The sequence below is a fragment of the Uranotaenia lowii genome, chromosome 2 (assembly GCF_029784155.1).
Source record: "Uranotaenia lowii strain MFRU-FL chromosome 2, ASM2978415v1, whole genome shotgun sequence".
NCBI classification, from domain to species: domain Eukaryota; kingdom Metazoa; phylum Arthropoda; class Insecta; order Diptera; family Culicidae; genus Uranotaenia; species Uranotaenia lowii.
The window spans coordinates 177685804-177712764 of record NC_073692.1 but is presented as its reverse complement, the minus strand read 5'-3'; the positions used below and the strand labels follow the sequence as shown (position 1 = coordinate 177712764).

The following is a 26961-nucleotide window of genomic DNA, read 5'->3' as shown; positions in this document are numbered from 1 at the left end:
GTTGAACCGGGTGGGTATCATCTACAAAATCGAGAAGAGCGAACTTCTGCGTATGTGTCGCAAGAACTGCTTATTTTATTAGTTCGCTAGTTCTTGGGCAGACAGGACAATAAACGATTCATCTACATACCGTTTTGATAGTGCTAGATTGTTCGATTTTAATAAGGTTTTTTTTCAATAAAAGAAGTGACGTAAGAAACGGGTTTCAAATTGCGTAAAGCAGTGATATCTCTGATAGATTTCGGTAGCTAATTTTATTGTATTCAGCAATGGGAAGTTTTTTTTCTCATCCCTCGGGATCCGAGGTGCTCAAAAAGAACCAAGAATATATTTCGGAAATGAACAGGATCAAGGTAAAGAGATTTACAGCCAATACTGATTTTGATGAGCTGATAATTTAATATGATTCTTGATTTAGATGGAACGTTGGATCCAAATGCACTACCAGATAAAGGAACGGGAAGCGGCCATGCAGATCAGCCGGGCCCGCGAGCTATTCTACTGGCTAGCTTCGTTTTACTGTGTGTCCACTGTAGGCTTTATTGGTCGCTTTAACGTGACCCGCCGATCTGTAACCCTTGCCCCGATAGTGCCATTATCGTTCATCGTTGCCTATTATGCAGATCTCGCGTACGGAACCAAAATACATCGAATAACAGGTACGTTCCTCTTTTACTTATTCTTGATAGAGAACAAAATACAAAAAAATCAACTGAGAAGTTCCATTGGAATGCGGGCGACTGTTCCGACTTGACCCTGTACAATTTCACCCTACAGTTCAAAAACCAATTTTTTATGTTTCAAAAGTTTGAAAATAAAATCATTAAACAAAAATGGGCCCTATCTTCTCTGGAAGAGCTAAATAATCTTCTACAAAGATGTAGCCAACGGTTTTTGAGGTAACTTTGACGAAGACACCACATACCTACATACATATTGCGATTCGTAAGCGAGTTGTGATTTTTTGAAAGTTGAAATGTTAGGGTGTTTCGAAGACAAATTCTGGCTCTATCTTTTGTGAATGAATTCATACAACAAAAATGTCTTCAAAGTAGCTACATGAAATCAAAATGCGAACTGCGAACAGAGCTAACTTGTATCTGAAGGCGTTCATTAATTATAAGGGATATTTTAGCAAAAACTTGTACTTTTCTGTCATTCTCGCATTGGTGCAAAAAAAACATTTATGACGGCATTAGGCCGGAACAAATTCAGGGTGTCGACTCATATCTGGTAATAAATTCCCTGATTTTCCAGTCGGTTTTCTAGAAAATTCCAGGTTTGATGTACAACCTGAGGAAGCAATTTAAAATTATAAAAAATATATTTCCCCCGAAAATAAACGCACAGAAAGCTTTGAGTCGAGAATACTAATTTATTACACAGCAAAAAAAGTGTTGCTATATTACATCAAAAACTTGCACATAACTTGAGTCGCAAAACCCCTCTTATATTACATGATTTTCACGTAAATTCGATTGCTTGTAAAAGATGTAAAAAATTACACCAAATGTTTGTAATGTATCAAAGAAAACAAACGAGAGCATAGAAACGATGGAAGTGTTCTGTTGATGTTTGAGGATATTGTTATTAAAATGTTACAAAGTTTTCTGAAGAATTGTGGTTCTTTCTTCAAATGTAGTATTAACAAGGAAACAAAATAAAAAACGGAAAAGCGAAATTAATATCAGTGAAAAATGCCTGCTCTATGTTTATTAGCTAATGCAGAGATTCATTTAACGCAGGGATTAGCAAGTTATTGAAACTTATTCTGAGGGTACGATAAGTCAACTTCTTTGTCCCGACTCGGAGAAATGCTTCAGGAAGAAAAGTATGATTTGGTTTTGAAAGCCGATCGCATCTCATCAGAAATAAAATGCTTGCTTCACAAAACTTATATGCTCTCACCACACAAAATAAGAAAGGAGTTTGATTTGGAAATGAAATAATAGAAGATTGATTTCAAGACTCTTCGTATTAGTCAACTTTCTATAAAATGAAAAAAATGAGAATTTTTTATTGGTATCATACGCATATTCTACATCGATCCGAGAAATTCATTACATTAGCGAACCATCAAAACTATCGGCTACACATTACTAGCAACTTCCTCTTTAGTAATTAAGCTTTTAAGTTAAGATCTGGAAGGCGATGCGATCCACATCCGATTAGCACTAGATGAATAATTTGCGATTCCCCATAGTTTTTTTTTCAGCTGCTTTAAACCATTGCTTAACCATTTTTAGCTTTCCGGTTCTAATACATCAAATATTATTGGAAGAGACATTCAGGTTTGAATTGAGGTAAAGGTCAACATTGTCCTGATCATCCTGATCAATATATGCGTAACCGGAAAAATGGGGTGAAAAACACATTTTCTTCAGCCACATTTTCAAATCCGGATGATGGAATTCCTACAAATAAAAATAAAACCTAAATAAGTTATATATCGATTGATTTGCTAAATTATTAGCTAAATTTTGATAGTACTTACAAATTTGAAAAAATCTCTAAGCTTTGAAAACCTTCCATAAATTTGGAATCGTGAAAAATAATATATGACAGCCGAAACAACCGTGGCTACTCTGGTGTTATAATGCATAGCAAGTTGTGATATTACACTATCAGACGTGCTCAAAATAAGTACATTATTAAGATGTAATATAAGCTTCGAAAATATGTTATATTTTTCGAATATGAGAATTACATCGTAATCACTAATAATACGTTGAGTGGCTTACTTTTTTTTTTGCTGTGAACGATAATTTGAATGGAAGTATTATTTGTGATATTAAACATTTTAAGATAAGTCAGTCAGTTCGGATCCACTTGTAGAAATTTTTATGGTTTCAGCATAACAATTTTCTTCTTCTGTGCGTCTTCCAAAATTTTCCTCCGTTTCATCTCAAGCGATTTTGCTTCCGCTTCTCGATGACGCTTCATCAGCTTTGTTTGATTTGATTCAAGAACTTCCTTCTTGCGGCGATCTTTGTCTTCCAAATACAGAGGCTGTGAATTTCAAACTCGCTGAATAGGTTTGTTGGAAATTTGGACTGATTTTATCCCTCCAGCATAAAAAAACAGCATCATAGATTTGTCGTTTAGCCACCACTACTGGTTCTTCACGCATATTTTCGAAGAGACATTCGGAATTTACTAAAAAACCACATTCAACATTCGCGTTCCATGACAGCAGATCATTTTGACTATGTTGAAGAATTCTGGACACTTGTCATTTGCTAGCACTCCACTCCAAAAATGATCCAGCCGGTCATAATTATCAAATTTATCGCCTCTGGCAGTCACTCCGGAATACTGCCGTACTGCTAAACCTGCTGAGGATCCACTAACGCGTCCAGTATCTGTCAATATAGTCAAAGTCTTCTCAAATCGTGTTTTGGCCAATTTGGTATCGCTGCTGATAACTGCCGGATCAAGGCAAGAGGCGGCCTTGGTCAGAGGATAAGATAGTGGCGATCCCACCATTAACTTAAGTACAATTGCCTTCAGTATTCCGTTGCATTCGATACGAAATTACAGAACTTGCTTTTCCCTGAGCTTAGGACATTTTTTCATAGCATTCTTCCATATCATATCAGTGTCATATCCGAGAATAATGTCTTTCGATGGTAGATGATTTTTTATTTAATTCACTTCATCCACTGTAACCTAAATTAAACATGCAAAACAAGCCTCGGAAACGCAAAAAATCAAAGCGCTAACGATAATTACATGAGCAACGTACACTGAAGTAAATTTTTAAGCAAATGACGTTTCATGACGTTTCAATTTCTTCAAATAAATTCAGGATCATTATTTTTTCCCTGATTGGTGGAAAAATTCCCTGATGTTCCCTGATTTTCCCTGATTCAAATTGAACTCCCTGATTTTCCTGATTTTCCAGGTTTTTCCAGGTAGTCGACACCCTGAAATTTCAATTCTTTCTTTTGTCACTTGGAGTTGGAACATCACGAGGGGGGTGGGGGGACAATAAAAAATAATGCGGAAAACAAATAAATTTGAATAAATTGCACGGAAGCTTTGAAGCAACAAAATTGCATACTATATCATTGCACAAAAACTTAGAAATCAAGTAATTTTTTATCGAATAATTCAATCAAATCAAGAATTCAAAAGGTGAAATAAATCCCATTTTCTAAAATTTTGTTGTTTGGTCTTATAATCTTTCAGAAATTGGAATTTTTTTTCGTAATTTATATAAATTTCTTCAAATTTTATTTATTTCCCTCTTCGGTTTTTTGGAAATTTCGAAGGGGGAGGTGACAGAAGAAGAAATTGATATTTGTTCCAGCCTTATTTAGGCATTTGAGCTAAAACTTCTAGCCTGGAGCTCCATTGTCTTCATTATACAACGAATTATGATGAAAATTTGCACATGGGAGTTTTACAGCACATGTAAATGATCTCACGTGTCAAATTTCGACAAGGAATCAGTAAAAGGGGTCGTCCATAATATTTTCGATTTTTTTGCAATAACTACGTTGTAAGGCATCATCATATCGAGGCAAAAATTCAAAAAGGAGAATATTGCAGGACGAGGAATCGATTCCTGATAACAAACTTTCTATTAGACGACAGAAAAAGGGGTCGTTCACATTTACTGTTCAATGTTTTTGCAATAATTGTTTCATTATGCATCTGATCCAGACAAAAATTCATTCACGGGTGTTTTACAAAACGCACAATTGATTTATGAATTCAAATTTTGAATCAATCAGACGACAGAGAAGGGGTCGTTCAAATTACCTTTAAAATATTTTATACATAATTTTGTTGTTATTGCCATTTCTTAAATTTCCGTTTGGTAGACATGCAAATAGGTTGCTTGCAAATTCATAAGCATTTTTTTTTCGTGAAAAAGCGTCCCAATTACCAACCAAATACAAAATCATCAGCTTTAAAGTTAAAAGCGAAACGAAGCTCGTACAGGATCAGCTAGTATTGTTATATTATTGCCATAGTACGTCATCTTGAAATCCAATATGGCGGCTTCCGCTAAATTTTAAAAAATGGTAAATAACTGAAAATCGCATAAAAAATCTAACAAAACTATGACAAAAAATATAACAAAAAATGAAAAAAATATGGAAATAATATAAAAATATTATGACAAAAAAAAAAAATACAAAGCTCTAACAATAATATGAGAAAAATATGACAAATTCGATAAAAATATGACAAAAAAAATGACAAACATTTGATAACTTTGACAAAGAAATGGCAAAGTCAAAGAAAAAAAAACATGAAATAAAAAAAAACACATTTCTGGATCTCTAGGTCTGGCCAAAAAAGAGGAAATTAAAATATGAGGAATGGCAGACATAAGAAAACAAAATGTAAAAAATCTGACAATACTATGAAAAATGACAAAGTAAATACAAAAAATATACAATAATGACAAAACTCGAATAAAAAAATTGACAACATTATAAAAAATATTACAAATGTGAGAAAAATATATAGCAGTCATATAAATAATATAAAACGACAAATATAAAAAAATTGACAATAAAATGACAGAAATACTACAAATATGATAAAAATGTGACAAAAATAAATAAAATATGACAAAAATATTACAAATATGACAAAACTATGACAAAAAATTTACAAAATTTTGATATTTTGTCGAAATATTTACATAGTTTTGTCTTTTTTTGTTCTGATTATATTAACGATGTAGTTTGCCGAAAATTACTGAAATTTTTTCCGATACAATGGTATAACTTTGTTCGATGTTTACTCTTGGATTCGAACTCACGGACATCGGCACAGGAGGCAACTGACTCGCCAACTGAGTAACATATATCACAACCCAAGTAACACAGATTATGCCAACTAGCATTAGGAAGTTTTATTATGGTTTAATTATGGCATTTTTTTGTGCAGCTCGTTTTATGGCGGTTTTATTATGGTCATGCAGAATGCTTATAATTTTTTTTCGACCATATGTTTTTAGATGGTTTTGAAAACGCTAATAAAACTTTTATTAAACATGCTGTTTTAGTTATTTTGAAAGAGTTGTGAATGCTTTTTTAAAACTATAATAAAACACAAACCTAGAAGTTTGCTCCAAGCTTTCTTTTGCATGTTTTATAATAGCACTCAGTGCATGATTATTAAACCGCCATAAAACTTAGTGACAGTTCTCGATCAAGATGTCAAAACAGGACACGCTCAGATTAGATAGCACATATTTGAATTGGAACTCCCATTCTTACACATTTTTGGTAAGTTATGCGTGTTGGTTTTGAGTTAAAATTAAAAAAAATACATCTTTGAAAACATGAAATCACCGAAAGTGGTATGAATATCTTTACAATATGAGTATTGAGTGAAAGGGCCCAAATAGTAGGAAAAAATTGTTGCTTGACGCCATCATTAATTCAAGATGGCGGCTTCCGCTTTTATTTTCAAAGCTGTAAATTACTGAAAATATCGTGAAATCTTCACAATATGGTTATTAGGTGAAAGTAATAAACGAGTAGAAGTCAAATTTCGTTGCCCGTCGCCATCTTAAATCCAAGATGGCGGCTACCACTCAACTTGAAAATACTGTAAATGACTGAAAATCGCATAAAACCTATATTATAGGGGTATAAGTTGAAAGAAATCAACCGGTAGAAGTTGAATTTCGCTATCTGACGCCATCTTGAAATCCAAGATGGTGGCTTCCGCTAAACTTTAAAATGTAGTAAATTACTTAAAACGACATGAAACCCAGGTGGTAGTGGGTGGAAGGGCTTAACGAGTAGAAGTCGAATATTGCTATCTTACGCCATCTTGAAATCCAAGATGGCAGCTTTCTATAAACTTTAAAAATACTCTAAATCATTGAATATCGCGTGAAACCTCCAAAATATGGGTGTTTGTCAATTGAGATAAGCTATAAAAAGTTTATTTTTGCATTCTGTCGCTATCTTGAAATCCAAGATGGTGGCTTCAGCTGAACTTAAAAATACTGTAAATGAATGAAAATAGCATGAAACTCCCAAATATATTGTATTGGGTGCTAAGGCTAAATGATAGAAGTCAAATATCTCTTTTCGCGTTTCTCTGAAAATCTGTAAGTGACTGAAAATCCCACAAAAACCACCACAATACAGACCCCATTCGTTTTTGGCAACATCGAATTTGGCACATGTGCCTAAATCAGACGGTAAACAGAAACAACATAACCTTATAGTTTTCGCTAGAATAAGACCAATACAATTTAAATATAATAGCATGATATGAATAATAGAATTAAATAAATGGCAAAAAAATCAAAAACTATAAACAAAACAAGAAAAGTGCTAAATGCATTAGAAACATAATGAAAAAATAATAAAAGTGATTTAAAATTATCAAAATTGTCTTAAAATAGTAGTTTTAATGTAGTATTACGTGAAAAAAGTTGTTTTCAAGCGATTTTCATTGATTAACAATATTTTAAATTCAGTGGAAGCTGCCATCTTGGATTCCAAGATGGCGTCGGAAAGAAAAAAATCGACTTCTAGTTTAGCCCTTTCACCCAATACCCGTATAGTGGTGGTTTAATGCGACTTTTTGTCAGCATTAAGCATTAAAAGTTGAGCGGATGCCGCCATCTTGGATTTCAAGATGGCGTCTGATAGCTAAATTCAACTTCTACTCGTTTAGCCCTTTCACCCGATACCCATTTTGTTGGGGTTTCATGCGATTTCAAGTCATTTACACCATTTTAAAGTTCAGCGGAAGCCGTCATCTTGGATTTCAAGATGGCGTCAGACAACGAAATTTGACTTCAACTCATGATTTATTCCACGGGTCATTCAAAACCAATCCCTTTTCATTAAAAAAGTCTGTCCTCATTTACTGTACTAATGATTAACAACTCAGAAATGAGGAACTCAACCTTAGCGTCAACCTTAGAGAAACGTCAAATCGTAGCTTTTTTTGGGGTCATCATTAAACCATAATAAAACTATGAATTGACTCACGCCATGTTGGTTACAAAATCGAAGGGCACAAAATGACGTCATGTTGATGGATTCACAATGCAAGCATTGGAAAATATTTTTTCAGGCCTTTTTCCCTCAATTCCATCATGATTGACCATCAGATTTAACGAGGCGCATTTATTTTAAGATACTATTTCATATACATTTTACCTAAAATCTTGACTGGCAGTAGAAAAGAAGCTCAATATATGGTTAAAACATTGGTTTTTTTAGCTATTAATTTTACCAGATCATATCTGAATAATGCAATCATCATTCATCAACCATTATGGTTGCTGGAAAAAATAAAAAAAAAAACTCCGAGAACTGTCAGAACCGAACAAAAACAAAAATTTCTAACATGTTTTATAATAGCTTTTTAAAAGCTTTGGTGACCAATATTGATGACCAACAATTATATGTCTTGATGACGTTTCATGATTTTGGCTTTATTAGAGTCCAGGTGATGTTATAGAATGCGCTTTAGCTCTTTATGAAGATTAATGCGATAGTCCAAACGATATTTTGCTGACCATAATAAAGCTAAAATTGTTACTTGGGAAGCCCATAGTTTTGTCCTTATTTTGTCATATTTTATTCACATTTGTTATGTTTTTGTAACATATTTTTCATTATTTTTTTTCGGATTTTTGTCATGTTTTGTTGAATTTGTTTTGTCATTTTACTGTCGTATTTGTCATCATTATATTATTTTTCGGACATACTTTTGTCAAATTTTTGTCATATTTATTCCATTTAAAACTCAAATTTTTGCCATAATTTAACCACTTTTGTCGTAATTATTTCACAGTTTATTACACTTTTGTAAAATGTTTGTGATTTTATTTTAAATTTTGTTTTAATTATGTAAGTTTTTTGTCAAATATTTCTCCTAATTTTAGTTCTGTCAAACTTTTATTATATGTGTAAAGTTGTGATCATATTTTGTAATATTTGTTCCGATAGACTTCGGCACTCGACCAGTATAACTTTCATACGCCAGGTTGTTTCCTGTAATAGAATGTTAATACATGGGCTCCGGAGAGGCGCACGATGTGGATTCAAGTCCTACCGGGAGACAAGGCGATTATTTTTCGCATTTTTGTAACATTAATTTTCATCTTATCTGGTCCCTGAAATTTCAATTTACACAGTTAGATTTATTTCGCTACAAATAAAGTTTCGCTGACTGAATGTTTGAGTCAAGACCCATCTCTGCTATCTTTAAAAATAGTTATTTACTATATTTTGAAATTAGGTGGAAGCCGTCATCTCGGATGGCATAGGACAGCAAAATTTGACTTCCACGTATTGAGCCTTTTCACCCAATTAATTACGTTGTGGGGGTTTCATATGCTTTTCAGTCACTTTTTAAAGTTGAGCGGAAGCCGCTATATTGGATTTCAAAATAGCGTCGGACAACAATTTTCAACTTCTATTCGTTCAGCCCTTCACCCTATATCCATATTGTGGGGGCTTCTTGCCATTCATTGAAAAATACTGATACCGCGTTATTTGCGAAAAACCGCGCTAAAAAGGCGCGAATTTTTTATAACCGTCAGAGGAACGGCGATGGTTATTACATAAACAAACATTTGAAAAACGATTTTTTGAGAAATTAGCACTAGCGATGAAGAAATACCTGAAAGAATATTTTCAGTGTATATCCGGATGAATGGACTCGCGCAACCGTGCCGGATTTTCGCGCAAAAAATCGCTTGCACGACGGGTTGATGTTTTTTGAAGGCGATTAAATGAGAAGCGGTTTTCCCTGCGATTTGAAAATTCACTTTGCAGTTCGCTTCGCGCTCACTGTGTCCTCGACCTTAGTCTTTTACAGTCTGTTTTGAATCCGTCAGAGAATAATTATTTTTAATTTATAGTAATAGAAGCTTGGCGAACCTCAAAATGTAACGGAACGTCTTCAGATTTTCCCCAAAGTTTCAAATTTGGTTAGTTTTTGCAACTTGAGGTTTTTTTCTTAATTTTTTTTTTTTTTTTTTTTGTATGGGTTTATGAGCTACCTGGCTGACCCGGAAAGGAAAAACAGATCGGGGGACAGAAGAGGAAAATTTACATGAGAGTAGAATAGCTTAGAGAAGGATAGCGGCAACAGAACCCGAGGGTTCTGAAGCACCAGTTTAGGGAAGCGTTAAGATAGTGCTCGACGGACTGGGACAATTGGGCCCTACATGAGCTTCGAGTCAACCCAACCTCCAATTTAACCGAGCAGTAACAGTATGGTAGCAAAAGTTATCATATGCTAACGTCTCGATATCATTGTCAGAAGGGTTCACTATCTTACCGTAGTTGAGTTATCCCTGCCTGTCACCTAACCTTACTCGATTCAAAAACTTTGAATTTATGATCGTTTTTACTCGAGATTAATATAGATTGACTAATAAAACATATTTCCCGTATTCAGAACAAAACATCTAGATAAGAAGCTATCTCTCAATGCTGCAATTATAAAATTTCGCTTAACACAAATATTAATTGTACCAATTTTTTTGGAAAATAAAAAAATAAAAAAAAATACAATTATGAATTGCATGATCAATATCTTTTGTACTATCATTGACTTTAAAAACAACAGGATATAAACCATAAGGCAAATGGCGATTCTGTTCTTCTAAAACCTCATTGCTAATTTTGAACAACTTTTCAAAACAACCTTCCTTGATCTTTGGTTTGGTTAAATAAATGTCAATTTTTAAGACCCCGATATTATTTTCCTGAACGAGAAGGTTCTTGTTTATCAAAATCATACCTTCGATCTTCTACATCCTTATTTGAATTTCAAACCTAATCGAGCTATAGATGGAACTACAAAAAAAGTAATAAAACAAGAAAGAACTAGATTCAGATTGATTGGGTAATTAAAGATGTTTCCCAATGTGTGATTCCTTAGGAATTCCAAATAAATACGCGGCTGCTCTGTAATTATATTAACAACTTGGATACCATAAAACAGAATTTTTAATTGTCTACCCCCCAACTTTTGTATTAATTTTACGTTATACAAACAATAAAATAAATAGCATGATTGAATTAATAATCGGACCATACTGCTAATGACAATGCTATTCTTCTAAAATTTCGAACGCTTAGCAACTTCTTAGAGCAAGTTTACTCAATCTGTTTCGGATGAAATAAATTACACTCCTATTTATAAATCTCCAATATTATTTTCCTGGACTATCATCTATCTTTTACTTTATTATTTCAATTTCACACCTAACCAAAAAACAGACAAATCTATCAAAAAGTATTGAAAAGAAAAGGAAATATTCTTGCCAGGAAACTGTCTAAACAGCATCTTGATCCAATTAGCCTCTAGTTCTTGTAAAATGCTTGATTTAAGAATAAGCCTTCGAAATTCATAAACCGCAAATGCACACTTACTAGAGCATTGGGGAGAAGAATACTGTTACTTTACCTTGCCTAGTAGCACATAGAACATTGAATACCTAACCATGTGTTAACCAATTGTTAACATCTTCATCCACTAATTCTTGTACAATTAAATTGCCTTTCTAATTTTGGCAGTTATCATTCATTTACAATACTGTCTATTCTAATCTAACTTGCGCATGGTGGAAAAGTGGAAATATCAACATTAAAACTGCTAATTGTGATATTTCCACTGCGCAATGCTGTTGTTGTCCAACGGAAGGGAGGACAAGTGTTTCAACTCCCATTCACCTTATCAACATGGATCATCAAAGAAAAAGTATACGATATTGAAGCACCTTTTAATTTACTTTCTATGATCTCATATCGAATAAGGCTACGTGCAACCGCCCTTTCAGGTTTATGTTAGTATAGAGTCTGTTTCCAAACCGTCAACTTCCATAAACACAGTAATGCACGCCGTCGCCGTGACCCTTTACAGCCTAGGGTACGGAACTTGAGGTTTTTTTCTTAATTAAAAAAAAATTATAATAAGTTATTTCGTGAAAACAATTTAACCATTTTTAAGGTAAATTAGTAGCTCACTTTGCATGATTTTTAAAATTTATTAAATGATAAAAGGTTGAAATCCCTAGACATATCCATAACATTTAACCAATTTTTTCGTAACATTTTGAACAAGACAACTCAATAGGTTTGAAACCGATATTTTCTTATACTGACACGTAATTTCGCATCAAGTTTCAGCAGTTATTTATATAATTGTTTATTTTTTCTTAATTTAAGCGTAAGAAGATGTTTGCAATCAATCGCAGATCAAAAATTGGAAAAAATGCCATATAAGGCCGGAACAAATTTGGAATCTTTCTTTTGTTACTTGGAGTTGGAAACATCACGAGGGGGAATAATAAAAAAATAATGCAAATTAGAACAAGATACAATCAATATTTAACAAAATTGAAAAATCGAGTTTTTTAAGATCTAAAATTTGAACAAATACAGAAGGTGATACCAGCGAGAGTTTACAAAAGAAGAATTTGATATGTGTTCCAATCTAGAGTTAGGAAACTTCATTTTCGAACAATTCAAGAACTGTTGTTTTATCGAAAAACCCAACACACATAAGCAAAAAAAAAAACAATATTCCTGAACAAACCGTTCATTGCGGAGCAATTTATGTTTTACATTTCGGCTGCCTGCAAGTTGACTTTTTTCATAAAAAGTATGCAAATTTGAAAAAAATATATCAGATTTTCAAAGCGTAGGTAGTTTACTCAAAAGATAACTCAAAAAATTACAGCTTGTTGCAATGTTCGATGAGGTCAAAACCCGACAATTTGATCGAACTAAATAGACACCTAAAAACAAATTCCATTCGAATTTGGCACAGTACTTCATTTTTATTCGTTGATTCGCGCTTGATGCACAATTTTGACTCAATCAACTAGGTTACTTATTTTGCTAGTAAACCATTTAACTAAGGATCATTAAGTACTTCAAGTTCAAAACTGTGCTGAAATTTCTATTTAAATTATGGATTATTAGAGTCGATGATTTTTCAAATAGTTCGAAAACTCATGACAACAGCTAGTAATCTGGAAAATCGGCATGCTCTCCGCAATTGTCAATCGTCCACCAAAATTTATCATCACGAAAATCGTAGGTGTGCCGCTTCCAAGTAACTGCCCTTCGGCCTCCGATTATGTTCGTATCGTGCCACTTCGAATCAGCCGCCAAAAACTCCCCGGTCCACGTGTTTCGGACCCGATATACTCCCGGTTTGATACCATGCTCGTCCGGGATAAACTGCCAGTATCCGTTCTTCCAGATGCGGTTAATGGACCGATCGGTAAGAACCAGTCGCTTTTCGGCGGACCAGCTCGAGTCATCGCCCACCAGCAGCCACTCCTTCAAGGCCAAGTTACGGATTGCGTACGAATTGTTGTAGTGAGGTTGCGTACGAAGTTGCCATTTGGCCGTATTCAAAGAGACCGGTTGCCTGGTCACATAAACCCAGCGAAGGTGGTCCCATTTGAAGACTCTGTCAATGTCCGCCGTTAGATGCCCACCGTACTTGATTGACCGGAGCATAACGCAGCTCTCGCGGAATTTGCTAAAACTGTAAATTGAGACCCCTTTTAAAATTACTCTGAGCGAACGATGGCATATTTTTAAGATATATCAGACGATTACTTACGTGACCCGTGTTTCGCAATCGCATCTGCAGAACGAGCTTGCTCCTTTGGAGAAAACCTCTAAAATTAGGCACCCGAACCAAAATAGAAGCAAATAGAAGGTCATCTTGCCATCCATCGGAACTGGTCGGTGCAAATCAATTGCTCATTTATTTATAGAAAACGGTTGCAGGGTACGGAGCGAATTGATCGGAACCGATGGATTACTCACGTGTTTAAGCGATAAGTTGAAGGGCACTGGTGCTATGTTTAGAAATTTAGATAGTTTTTAAAAAGTCGGATAGAGATGTTCATTAATTTTGAGCCATTTTTGTCTTAAGTTGATGCGAGATTTTTTAACTGATTTAAACCAATGATCACTGCAATTTGAAGTCTTCTCCAATCCAGTCATAGACAAATCCACTTTAAGCAATTCCTCTCCTCTCCTCTCCTCATTTCTTCGTAACGATACGAGGTTTACGCACGAAACTCTTCTCTTGGAGACTTGAGGCCGGATCTCTCCTTTTCTCGAGATCCGACCCCTCTTTGAAATGACTTGAGGTTAACATACACTTGCTTCTCCTCTTCTTCTCGTTTTTGGATTGATTTTTCTCGATTATTAAATAAATTAACTGCCGTATAGTCTTCATGGCCCAAGGCCTAGTCGTCTCGAAATCAACGAATAATCCTCCTCTTGTTGACGCAAGGCCTGATCTGGCCTCTTGCGACTTGAGATTCGACACAAAACTCTCCTCTTGAAGATTTGAGGCCTGGCCTCTCCTCTAGTATAAGCAGCTTACTGGACACGCGCCCATCAAGACACGCGCGCGGTACTTGACGTAACGACTCGGATGATTCCTTGCGAAGGTTTCATCCTAAACACTCTACTCCAAGCGTATTCCCCGCCAATGGAATAACCCTTTCCTAATAACATCCACCGCGAGGAAGGTGTAGTCTTATCCATGCAGCTTCGATCATTGGAGTACGTGTTACTTATGGTTTTTTTTTTCGTATATACATACGCCCTAAACTCCACCTGGGGCCTTCCTCAGACCATAACCCAAACCGGTAACTGCCCTTTAGGCAATATTTCGGAAGGTCTTATTCGCGCATGTATCGCGCTACTCGCTACACTCGCTATAAAGTTCATATTTAAATTAAATAACACCCTGGTCGTGATACGATCAACTACACTTATGGTCTATCGTAGTTCATTTGATATCTCCGGACTCATTCAGCTAAGTAAAGTAAAGTTACGTTATCACAGTTTGCGTCAGTCTCCAACTCCTTTGCAAAGCAGTCATTATCCGGGCGAGCCCATCGCAGACTACATGCCAAGTCAGCTGTCGTATCTGGTTCGCAGGCGGCGAATATGTTGGCACGTTTCTCTTCAGATCTTGGACAATAGAATACCACGTGTTCGGGTGTCTCCTCCGCGTCACCGCATGTCAGACAGACCGGCGAGGCCACATATTCGAACCTGTGGTGATACTTCATGAAGCATCTACGGCCAGTTAGGAATTGCGTCATGTAGAAATCTACTTCGCCATGCTTTCTCTCCATTCACTGTTTGGGATAAAATGATGGGTCGACCTTCCTCTTTCTGAGCTGTCCCACAGCTGCTGCCAGTTGACCATAGAGATATCTCTGGTTCGTGTTCTCACGTTTTGTGTGCCTCTATTTCCGTAGCAATAGGAGTCCTCCACCCAAAAAAACGACGCATGCAGCCTTCGATGAAACGGTGCGGTTTGCACTGATGACCCGCAAATTCATTTGTCTCTGTACATTGTTCAGCTTCTGCTGGTTACACTAGATGTTAGGGCCAGATTTCCAGGGCACCTTTCCATATCGAAGGATTGACGAAACCACACTTGAAATTACCCTCCGCTGACTACTTCGGATACCCGAATTGATCGCCATTATCCTCGTCAGTGCGGCCGTTCCTGTTGCCGCCTTCTTGCACACATACTCAACGTGGCTTTCAAAGCTGAGCTGGTCGTCAATCATCACACCCAAATATTTGGGCTTGCACTTTGATTCGATAGTACATGATCCAACTGTAATCCTGTATGTTTGCGGAGAAATCAGGTTTGATATCAGGACCATCTCGTTTTTGTAGTGAGCCAACTGCAAACTCTTGGAGTGCATCCAGCTCTCCACCACTTCTACAGCCACTGAAGCTCTTAGCTGGACGATTTTTGTTGAGTAACCCGTTGCTAGGAGCACGACGTCGCCCGCGAAACTAACCAACTTTTCTCCCTCTGGCAGGCTCAATGTCAGCACCCCATCGTACGTAATATTCCACAGAACCGGGCTCAATATCGACCCTTGCGGTACTCCAGCTGTAACATCCATTTCGTGATGTACTGTAGCTTACCACACAAAAACGATCCCCTCTACTGTTCTTGAGTCTGGCTTTATCAGCCGTTTCGATGACAGTTAGAATACTTATAAATACATACTTATTGGCTTACCACTATGAACGAGCATCTATGAATACTCAGATTCTTTTAGGAATTGGCCCTAATGACGGGTTAAGGTTCTACAGGCTACTCGAAATCAACGTCGTTTAACACTAACTTGCCACATCGGGGTACTACGTTAACGAACTCCTTATCCGTGCGTTGCTGTAACTCTTCGTCATCAGCTGAAGCATAGATCATCTTAAATCTGGACGCATCAAAACGGGTCTATCTCGGAGCTATCTAAACGAAATAAAAATGTTTTTTACTCAAAATAGAGGTTTTTTTATTGCACTTTAAAGGAAAATAACAAAAAAATTAATCCGATGCTGTTTCGATGAAATTTCGAACTTTTCGTCGAGTACCACTCATCATAGTTTGGACACCCTATTCGCTGACCTCAGCGGCCATTTTGTTCCGCAATCTCTTCATCTCTGTGGCATCTCGAGTCGTCCTACAATTCTTCTTCATCTTCTGCTTGACAATTGCCCAAAATTTGTCGATAGGGTGGAATTGAGGGCAGTTGGATGGGTTGATGTCCTTTTTGACAAAATCCACCCGTTGGCCCGAAACCACTGTAGTACCTCTTTGCTGTAGTGGCAGCTTGCCAAATCTGGCGAAAACTCTATTGATCCTTTGTGAGATCTAATGTACGAAAAAAAAAACGTTTTTCAAGCACTCCTCATTGTACATTTCGGAGTCCATGGTCTTGTTTTTCCCAAATACCTGAGTTTTTCGTCCGCAGCTGCAAATACCTTGCCAGATCAAACACTTTCTTGCAAACTTATCAGCAAAAACGAATTCGAACTTGCCGGGGACATCACTCCGACCAGTGACTTTATAAAATTTTTGGCCAGGAAGCTGCTCAAAATCCATCTTCACGTACGTTTTGTCATCTATGAGGATGCATCCGTCGTTCTTCGTTAGAACCTTGTTGTATAACTTCCGGGCACGTTCTTTGGCTACTAAATTTAAAGTGAACTTTAAAATCGTCATAACTCTTTTGAAAAAAATCGGAAAAATATGAAATTTGGAACATATTACTAAAACCACGAGATACATAACCTGTTGAAAAAGCAACTTCCGGTGACCACCGGAAATGCCACAACTGGCCAGCCGAAAAAAAAAAGTTACACATAAGCCGTTCGGGTCAATATGACCCGAGAGTTTGCGCGCGTTCCCCTGATGACATATGTTAACCGATTTTCATGATTTTACATTCATTAGTTAGGAAATTTATTCTAGTTTCTGAATCTTTAAAATTTCAGTTGATGTAACTTACACGAACGTTTGGATTCTGATCCGAATGGAAAAAAACCCCGAAAATTATGTCTTCTCAGAATTCCCATATCTTCTAATTGCTTTGACGTATTGAAATTATTTTATAAGTTTTGAAATTGTGAAAAATAAATCTTTTTAAACATATAGAAAAATTGAAGGTCATTTGGAATTTTTGGTCGATAGCGTGGAATTTCTGAAAAAAAGGTTTTTTTTTTGAACTTTTGCTTTGCAGTGTTGTATCTCATTCTTAACTGAACCGATTTCCAAAATTCAAATTTTAGTTTTATTTTGATAACATGATCATCATTTTCACTGAACACACATAGTATCTCAAATATTACTGTTATTCGTAATACGAGAATGAAAACAAGAAAAAAAATCGTATTTTTCGTACCTGGCTGTTACGATGCGCGAGTTTCTCATTTTGTTATCGTGATTTCTTAAAACTTTTCATGAAACCTGCCCATTTTTTATATACTCAATGATAGATTTTAATCTCTACAATCGATTGATATGCTTTTTATGTGGTTTCTCAAAAATTTGTAGCAACGTTTTCCGAATTTACTAAAAGATATCGGAATTCGACTAGATTTTCAAACGTTTTGTAGCAAGCAAGCACAACCCCCCGGGAGAGCTTAAATCGAACAAAATCCATGGCTCTCCCGGTCGTGCTCTCGAAATCTGCCTTCCTATAGCAGGCTGAAGGAATCGTCCGCATGGCTACGTAGGGTGGTTTGTGCTGATACGTATGAATATTTATACGTAACTCATAGCTAAGTCATTGTCTTCATCATGTTGATTGTTTTTCAGCTTTTCAAAGCTACAGATACCTAGTTCAGAAATGTTTTAAGATATTTTTTAAGAATCCTCATTTTGCAAAATAATTTCGGTGGCATCTTCTTTGATTTTTATTATAACATAAAATTTACATAGATACATACATACTACTTTTACATACATACATACATGCTTTGAATTGCAAAATTCATATTTGGAAAGTCAAAAATTTAAATAATAAAATACGAAAAACTTGTTTGGATCTCACAATTCGAAGCACAGTATTATGAATCCATAAAATCATTTGTGAAGTTTGAATCATAAATTATTTATAATTTATTTGAAGTTTTTTTTTCAAATTTTTGTTCTGAATCCTGATATTAAGTTAAAATTATGAATCTTTTTGAAGAAAATATGAGTAAAATAATTAAAATCACACTTATGTAAATTAAGAATGTCTTTTTCAAACAATATCACTGAACCAAAAGATGTCGTTCAAAATATTATGAAATATGACAATTTCCTGAAACACAATGTCTTTACCTTTTAAAACACGACTTTTTTTTTAAATTAATATGGCAACTACTAATTCATTAAAAGCATGTTTTGATTCTCATAACACCACGAAGAGTTCCAATTATGATTTAATCTACTTTCATGCATATTTTGTCTAATATATCACATGTAAATTAAAACTCGATATTTATAGTATTATAAACTCAAAGATTAAATCGTTGTAATATTGGTTGTGATTGTTTTGAATATAACAATACCCACGCGCTTCCAAAATAATTTAAATTAAGTGTCGTTTTTAAACCACACTATGCAATAAAGATAAAATAAATTATGATCTAGGTCTCTGTAACTTTGAAAAGCTGAAAGACAATCAAAATGATGAAGACAATGACTTAGCTATGAATTACTTAAAAATATTCATAAGAATCAGCACAAACCACCCTACGTAGCCATGCGGGCGATTCCTTCAGCCTGCTATAGGAAGGCATATTTCGAGAGCACGACCGGGAGAACCATGGATTTTGTTCGATTTAAGCTCTACCGGGGGGTTGTGTTCGCTTGCTACAAAACGTTTGAAAATCTGGTCAAATTCCGATATCTTTTAGTAAATTTGGAAAACGTTGCTACAATTTTTTGAAAAACCACATAAAAAGCATATCAATCGATTGTAGAGATTAAAATCTATCATTCGGTATATAAAAAGTGGGCAGGTTTCATGAAAAGTTTTAAGAAATCACGATAACAAAATGAGAAATGTGCGCATCATAACAGACGGGTTCGAAAATCACGATTTTTTTCTTGTTTTCATTCTCGTATTACGAATAACAGTAATATTTGAGATACTATGTGTGTTCAGTGAAAATGATGATCATGTTATCAAAATAAAACTAAAATTTAAATTTTGAAAATCGGTACAATTAGGAATGAGATACAGCGCTGCTAAGAAAAAATGTTACCTCTTCTGAAAAGTGAGAATTTTTTTTCCGGTAATTCCAAGATTACGGCCAAAACTTCCATGGGACCCTAAAGTTTTTATATATTTTTGAAAAGATTTATTTTTCACAATTTCAAAACATATAAAAAAAATTTGATAGACCAACATATACTGCAGATATAAGAGTTTTAAAATGATGTCTTTTTTCGGAGGTTTTCTGTTCAAAGCGTTCTATAGGTCATCTGCTAAGTCAAATCGATTTAAATTTTATATATTTAAAATCTTGAATAAATTACCTAAACAATGAATCTTAAGTCATAAATATCGGTCAAGATATGTGACCAGTAGAACGAAATCAATTTACTAGTCAAAACAAGCGAAAAATAATTTGTTGAAAATTTTGCGAACGGCCTAGGAAGGTTAATTTTCATCTCGCGGCTTCCATCACGTTTAACTTTTTTGAAACAAAACGAATCGTAATGAAATTTTCAGCACTGATAGTCAAAACATTTCACTCGAAGTGCGTCGAATCGGGAAGTGCTTTAAACCGACGGAAGATTGTCGTCGAGCGAAACCTCAACAGGGTTGTCCAGATGAAGTCTTTATTTATTCAATCTTTTCGGATGCTCTTAAACTAAGTACAATAAAAATATATAAACTATCTTATTCTAGGTTTAGTTGTTTAGTAGTTGAAACATTGAAATCGAAATGACTAGATAATTCATTGAAACGCGCACAGCATACATCCAACGGGTCGATTTGACCGTATTGGGTTCGTCGCAGAGCAAGTCTAAGAAAATCGCGCGTTCGGGTTGTTCTGATGGGAGCATTTAACGACAGTAATGAAGAATGGTGTGTTTCGTCGTACAAAGCCAAGAACTGCAAAGCCTTTCCGCAACAGTAGCGGAGATATGCTGGGAAAAGTGTAGATTACTGTCCAAAATAATTCCAAGGTCCTTGACTGTCCTTGGTTCAAAACGGTCGTTAGTTCTTTACATAAGAAATTCAGTGGACGACGTAGACGAGAGAATGAGATGACACTGCACTTAAACAGTAACATTGGGTACAATACCGTTTTAATAGCACCAACTTGAAAGTATGTCTATGTCCTTTTGAAGAGCACAACAATCAACCAGAGAAGAATTCGATCGAAAAATTTTGAGAAATTCGGCGTACAGTAGCTTTTCTGATTCGATCATGGAGCCTAGATCGTTTATGAAGAGAAGAAAGATCAAAGGTCCTAAGTGGCTTCCCTGAGGAACTCCAGACGTGATTTCAAAAGGTGTTGAGTTAATGTTTTTCAGTCGTACAAAAGTAGTTTGGCCTACAAGATATGAGTTGAGTCAATCTGGTAGTCTAGTGCGACGCATTTTTCCGATAGCCAGCTCGTGTGATACCTTATCGAAAGCCTTGTTCAAGACTACATTCACAGCATCGACTTGTTGGCGTTTGTCTAGTCTAGAAACCAAATTCGAAACGTAAGTCATAAGGTTAGTGGTCGTGGATCTACCTTTCATAAACCCATGTTGATCTTCCGAAATAGTATGACGCACCGATTGATAACGCAAGTCAAATACTAGACTCTCAAACAACAGGAAAACAGCTCAGAATCGATATTCCGCGATAGTTTTCAGCTTGGTGTATGTTTCCGGATTTGTGAATCGGCGTGATCGATGCATTTTTCCAGTCATTGGGGAAAATACCCTCCATCAATGCAATGACTGGTCGAAAATAATCGACACAGGAACGAACAACAAGCCAGCGCATTTTTTAACCAGAGCTGACATTTCTCAACCAGAGTCGACGGTTATTGTCCGGAGCATATCGTTGCGGGGAACCACCTCAGAAGGCACCGCCGGATATTGCAGTTGGCAAGGCAAAACCTGTTTTCTTACTCAATTAGTTTGTACCGCGGAGAGCATATTTCGCACTCGTGAAGAGCTATCTGGGCTCATGCTTAACATTATCTGTTTAGTCTTCATTGAACCGTCAAAGTGGGAGTCGAATCTGTACTTAGAGTGTATCTTAGAGTGACATCGTGCAGTCATGGCTAAAACAAGAAGTGGGAGCTCACGGCCTGAAATGTACCCAAATAAACTGAGGAATACCTGGGCAGCGCATATCGTGGAAGTAACTACGCGGTATCATCAGGTATCTTCAACCGAAGAAAGTTACAGGTCCACATGACATCCCCAACGTTGCAGTGGAGCGATCGTGGGATTCCCTGGGATATATCTACTGGATACAGGTGATCAAAGGTTGAAGAAGGTGATCCCTTATGGATATACCCGTCCTGACATGGGTCTATTCGAGTTTCTTGGCGATCCATTGCAGCAGAAGGTGGCATTTTTAGAATGTGACCTATTCAATCCTGCGATAAACGGTAAAGCGGCTCTTTATAAACATTTTGGCAGTGTTCAGAGTTCAGAGATGGTTATGATCCTAAGGGTTGTCAGCGGATAGTGGCAAGGAGAAATTTAAAGGATGTGTATCACGATGAGAATAAGAAGAGAGGCACAGAGGAAACTGGATTGGGAGAAAATACAGAGAAGCATCAGCTTTGTCGGATTGCAAACCTTTGAAATCCGTAGGTTTGACGAAAAACGAAAAATATACTGACTTTGACAACATGAAACTTGAGGACCTTTTTTTTTGGTCGTCAGGTAGAACGTTCGTTTATCCGTAAATTTCCTAAAAATTTTCGGTAATCCGTAGAAAATCTGTAGATTTCGAGCATCGATCCGTAGAAGTGCTCACAATCCGTAGATCTAAGGAGAAATTCGTAAATCTGACCACGCTGGTGGTCACCGATGCTTCATGAACGATGGGTTTGCCCTGCAAAGAAGATGGAATCTGCAGCCATTCCCCAAAGATGCCGGATAACTCCATAGAAAAATTCTCCTCTTAGATGCTCCTCTTAAAGAGAACTTTGTTCTTCACCCCTTGAAAAAGAGAACGTTCAATCTCACACTTAAAGCTACAAAGTTGAAGCAAGATCTATTGGGAGTAGATCTCGGCGTAGTGAATGTTTCCTACGAAGGCAATTATAGGAATAAGACTTCACCTTCTCTGTAGAGGACATCGTAGGGTAATGGTATTTCACGGAAGAAGTAATACTCTCGAAGTAAAGTGCAAACACAAAATTATTGGGACACATGCAACCAGAGGACTGAACTAGCTGTCAAATCGCATACAAACGCACCGTACCAAATTTTTGGTACCAGAACGTTAGTGTGGTTCCCGAAATTAAACACTTCACCCCATAACAGACTCGAAATAGGGTAAAACTTTGGTTGCCAAACGCATCTGTTGTTGGCATACTGCAGATTCAGAATCAATTTTTGTGCATTTTGTGCCCAACCATAATTTATTAATGTTACCAAAGATCCCTTTGATTGACATTCCCGAGCCGCAGATATCATTTTTAGGATTATTAAAAAAATGCCTTTGGTTGAAATTGTTGCAATGAAGACGACCATGTTGCCCATATACGTGTTTCACTCGTTTCATTTTTCTTCTTCCTGTGGGTTTCTTGACTGAAAATTTGGTACGGAAATGTTTGCTTGCTTCAGCCCCTTGCATTCAACAGGGCATAACTTTTTACCATTGCGTAAAAATCAACCAAATTTTACACACTTTTTCATTGATGTGTATTTTTTGCATGCTGTCAAACTCGAAGTCGTGTTTTCGATTCCACGAAAATGGAGGTGACCAAGGCGAGCCGAGAGAACAAATTCATTCCAAACACCTGCAATTTCCTGACCTGTCGCACCGGCAGTTGAAAAAATGTAGAACATTCACGATGCAACCGTCTCCAGAGTGTTGAAGGCGTTCCAGGAGCGGTTGACGTTGGACCACGGCAAAGGAGCTGGAAGAAACCCGGGCCGGAGATCAAAAAGACGGAGGGAAAGGTGCAGCGGATGAGTAAAGCAAATCCCAACGTCTCAAGCCGTGATTTGGCTAAAAAGATCGACATGTCGCAGAGCTACGTCCAGAATGCAAAGAGGAGAGCTGGACTACATACATACAAGATACAGAACTTCCCAAACCGCGATGAGCGGCAACAATCGACGGCTAAAACTCGGGCACGGAAGCGCTACGAGAAGATGATGACAAAATATGGCTGCTGTGTGATGGACGACGAAACGTATAAAAAAGCCGATTTTAAGCTTATTCCGGGGTTGGAGTTTTTCACTGGCAAGAGCAATTTCGATGTGGAAGACAAATTTAAGAAGAACAAAACGTCGTAGTTCGCCTCCAAATATTTCGCTTGGCAGGCCAACTGCTCTTGCGGACTGAGAAGTGAGCCTTTCGTGGCAAGGGCACAGTTAATGGCGAGATCTACAGTGCCTCGAGAAGTACCTTTTGTCGTGCACGACAAAGCTTTGCTATAGGGCTTGTGGTATAGCGCAGTTGGCAAGTCAGTTGCTTCCTGAGCCGATGTCCGTGAGTTCGAGCCCAAGAGTAAACATCGATCACAGTTGTACCGAATAAGTTTTACGATGACTGTCCGCCACCTGCATCGTTGATATAAGTCGCGAATGACATAAATATGTTAAAAAGACTATAATCGAAACAAAAAAAGCTCCGCTATTTTGACAAGATTTGGCATCATGCCACTGTTCTTAAAGTGTCGTGGAGTGGTATGAGGCCAATTCTGTCCATTTTGTTCCAAAGGACATGAACCCGAAAAACTGTCTAGAGCTCGGCCGGTGGAGCAGTACTGGGCAATAATGAAGCGGGAACTTCGGAAGAGCAAGAAGACAGACAAAAACGGGAAAGACATGTTAAGAAAATGAAAAAAAGCTGAGAAACTGGTACCGGATGACACTGTAAAGACTTCGATGTAGGGCATCAAGCGAAAATGCATTCAATTTTACACTCAAGGCTCCATCGATTAACTTTTTTTTTGATTTTTGAAGTAAATGTATGTATTAAACTATCCTAAAACTTTGGTTTGATTCTAAACATTATAAGAAAATTGACATGACATAATTTCGTGTTTGCCCTTTATTGTGGCTCTCGTTGCCGGGAGAGTCACTCGAGTCAGCTTAGTCAGCTCGCGAAAAAGATCGAACCTCGAGTCATTATAAGGTGATGTACGACCTTGAGTCATTAATACACAGATCTGGTCTTGAGTCCTCAAGAAGGTTTACAGTGCCATAGAATTCAATTCGTAAGAAGATTTCACTAATACGCAAGATCCATGTACGACTTTGAGTATACAACACCCTATTACACATTTTTTTCAATTCCCTGAGCTCTGACCATCATTTCATTTCTTAGATTTTTCAATAAAAAAAATCGTCATACCTGCTAGAACTTGTGCGATCCACTCCAATTTTCTTTCAAACAAGTTTTCGTGTAGATTTCCGTGCTTTCCAAGAGACAACCAATTTGTTCAAGAATTCGAAGGACTTTCTCCTTCATCACGTTTGTTTCGAGAACGATTTTTATAGCTCATCCTCAGGCACAGGATACGTAGCCGTTTTTGGATCATACCTTACCCTAAACAATCTACCCTTCGTCAAAGAATTGTCTATTATGTTCATTAACACTTTGCTGTGGTTTAGAAGTTGATTATAACAGTTTCACTTAATTTTCACCAACAATCTGATATAGAACTGTTCAAAATTCTGTTTTTATTGTTTGTGTATTACCTATTCCGATTTCAATTTAAAATATTGTGCGAGACTAAAATTAATGAAGGTTTTAAATCAAAGAAGAGTAGATAAATTTAAAATTACAATTTAAAAATACCTTTTTTTACAATTTTAAAACAAAAACTTTCGCATTTCCGAGGGGAATGAAACATTAACATTCGATCTATGTCCAGGGAAAATTGCATTCAATTCATCTCTCTTTCCTATGTTTTTCTTTTCCCCCAAAAGCCGAAGCCGAAATGATTATGCAGCACGAGCCCGAACTGCTGGAATGGCCCAGCGGCCTGCCGACAGTATCGGAAATCGATACCGCCCGGCTGGAGATAGACGATAAAGTCCGTCTGCATCCCCATCAGATGTAAAGAGTGGTACCAGTAGCAAGTGTAGCATTAGCACCAGTCACCAAATCGTGTCCTTGCCGTCGCCACTATCGGAGTGGCGACCAAGAGGGAGGCTCAAACTGTTAAAGCAAGTTATGAAGAAAAGTGAAACCCCAAGGTGCCGATTAAACGACCGAGCAACGAAAAAGGAAACGAGACAATTAAGGGGAAAAAGGTTTCCTTTAATGATGTCGTCATCGAATGGAATTATTAACGGTCACAAATTACACGAAAGGTATAAGTTATTGGCGTAGATGTTTGTAACACTGCTGTCCTTTGAAAGGGGTGGAAAAAACCGGCCCCAGGTGCACAAGAACACTAACAGTTAAATTTCAAAGTGTGGATTTTAACCTATTGAAAACGATTAGGCTTTTTGGAAGTCATATCGACTTGAATAACAACTAATGTTACAGATGATCAAACACAGATAACAACAGATACAGAATATACGTAGCTTAAAAAAATCTTCTGAGAAATCCCTACAATAAAACTGCAAGAAGTTGCATATCATAAAATACATTTTCAAATTTGCTGGTCGTAATTAAAGACACGTTAATTGTCAATGTTATATTCGTAAAGTAACTTGTAAATTCATTGCTGTTCTTCGTAATGCTGTCATCTTTGTAAAGCCTTGTTCGGCTAAATCCACAACTTTTTTTAATTAAGTATGCGATTTCTCCTGTAGAGTTTTCCTTTAATGTGTTAAGTGAAGAAGAAAATAAGCCTTTGTTGTTTTAATTTACACCGCTTTACTAAACGACATTTAATTCGACACAGGCCTCTGAATTCTATTTCTATGCTTATTTCTTGAAGCCGTATTTCAATAAGTTTTTTTTTTCATTGAGTCAAATATTATTGAAAATATTTACCACAAATATTATTGTTGATCAATTCATAGACCGACAAAAGCAAATAAATGATATAAAAATGCAGAAAGAAGAGAGATTTATAACATCAATACGGTCATACTAGAAACAGTGCCGTTCCTGTTACACTCCAAAGCCTCAGTATTAATAGGATAAAAACCATTCGAATCACATACGGATTTTTCTAGGAACTTCTAGTGTTAGTTATTAAGATTGAACAATAAACGTCGTGCATTAAAGCTAACAATTCAAAATTGTTTCCAGCTATCCCATCATATACGGAACAATAATAGCTGTATCCAATACTCAAATCTTTTGCTATAGTCCTTGCATGTTACCCAATTCCCTTTCATACTCTCGTGTTACAACAAAATTTTAATAAAAATGTTTCAACAGTATCAACTTTCTCAAACTATAAACATTCCCGTACACGACCACGTTAATAGTAAAATTCAATAAAACCAACTGTATCTGAATCCAATAAAAGTAACCCAAATGTAATTATAAATTCG

At 36.5% G+C, this 26961-nt stretch overlaps 3 protein-coding genes across 3 annotated transcripts in view; 1 reads left to right on the top strand and 2 right to left on the bottom strand.

The window, feature by feature from the left end:
* LOC129744840 (structural maintenance of chromosomes protein 4) overlaps positions 1-26961 on the bottom strand; it is a 38972-nt gene that overhangs the window by 8456 nt on the left and 3555 nt on the right. The window lies entirely within an intron of this gene.
* On the top strand, positions 17-26942 carry LOC129744842 (plasminogen receptor (KT)). The gene is made up of 3 exons (XM_055737571.1): positions 17-353; positions 419-659; positions 25432-26942. Exons 1-3 carry the CDS (start codon positions 270-272, stop codon positions 25563-25565), a joined length of 459 nt encoding a protein of 152 aa, XP_055593546.1. The 5' UTR covers positions 17-269; the 3' UTR covers positions 25566-26942.
* LOC129744841 (uncharacterized) lies at positions 12777-13731 on the bottom strand. The gene is made up of 2 exons (XM_055737570.1): positions 13594-13731; positions 12777-13515 (listed from the first exon to the last, which is right to left on the bottom strand). The coding sequence occupies exons 1-2, from the start codon at positions 13707-13709 to the stop codon at positions 12984-12986; spliced, it is 648 nt and encodes a 215-aa protein (XP_055593545.1). The 5' UTR covers positions 13710-13731; the 3' UTR covers positions 12777-12983.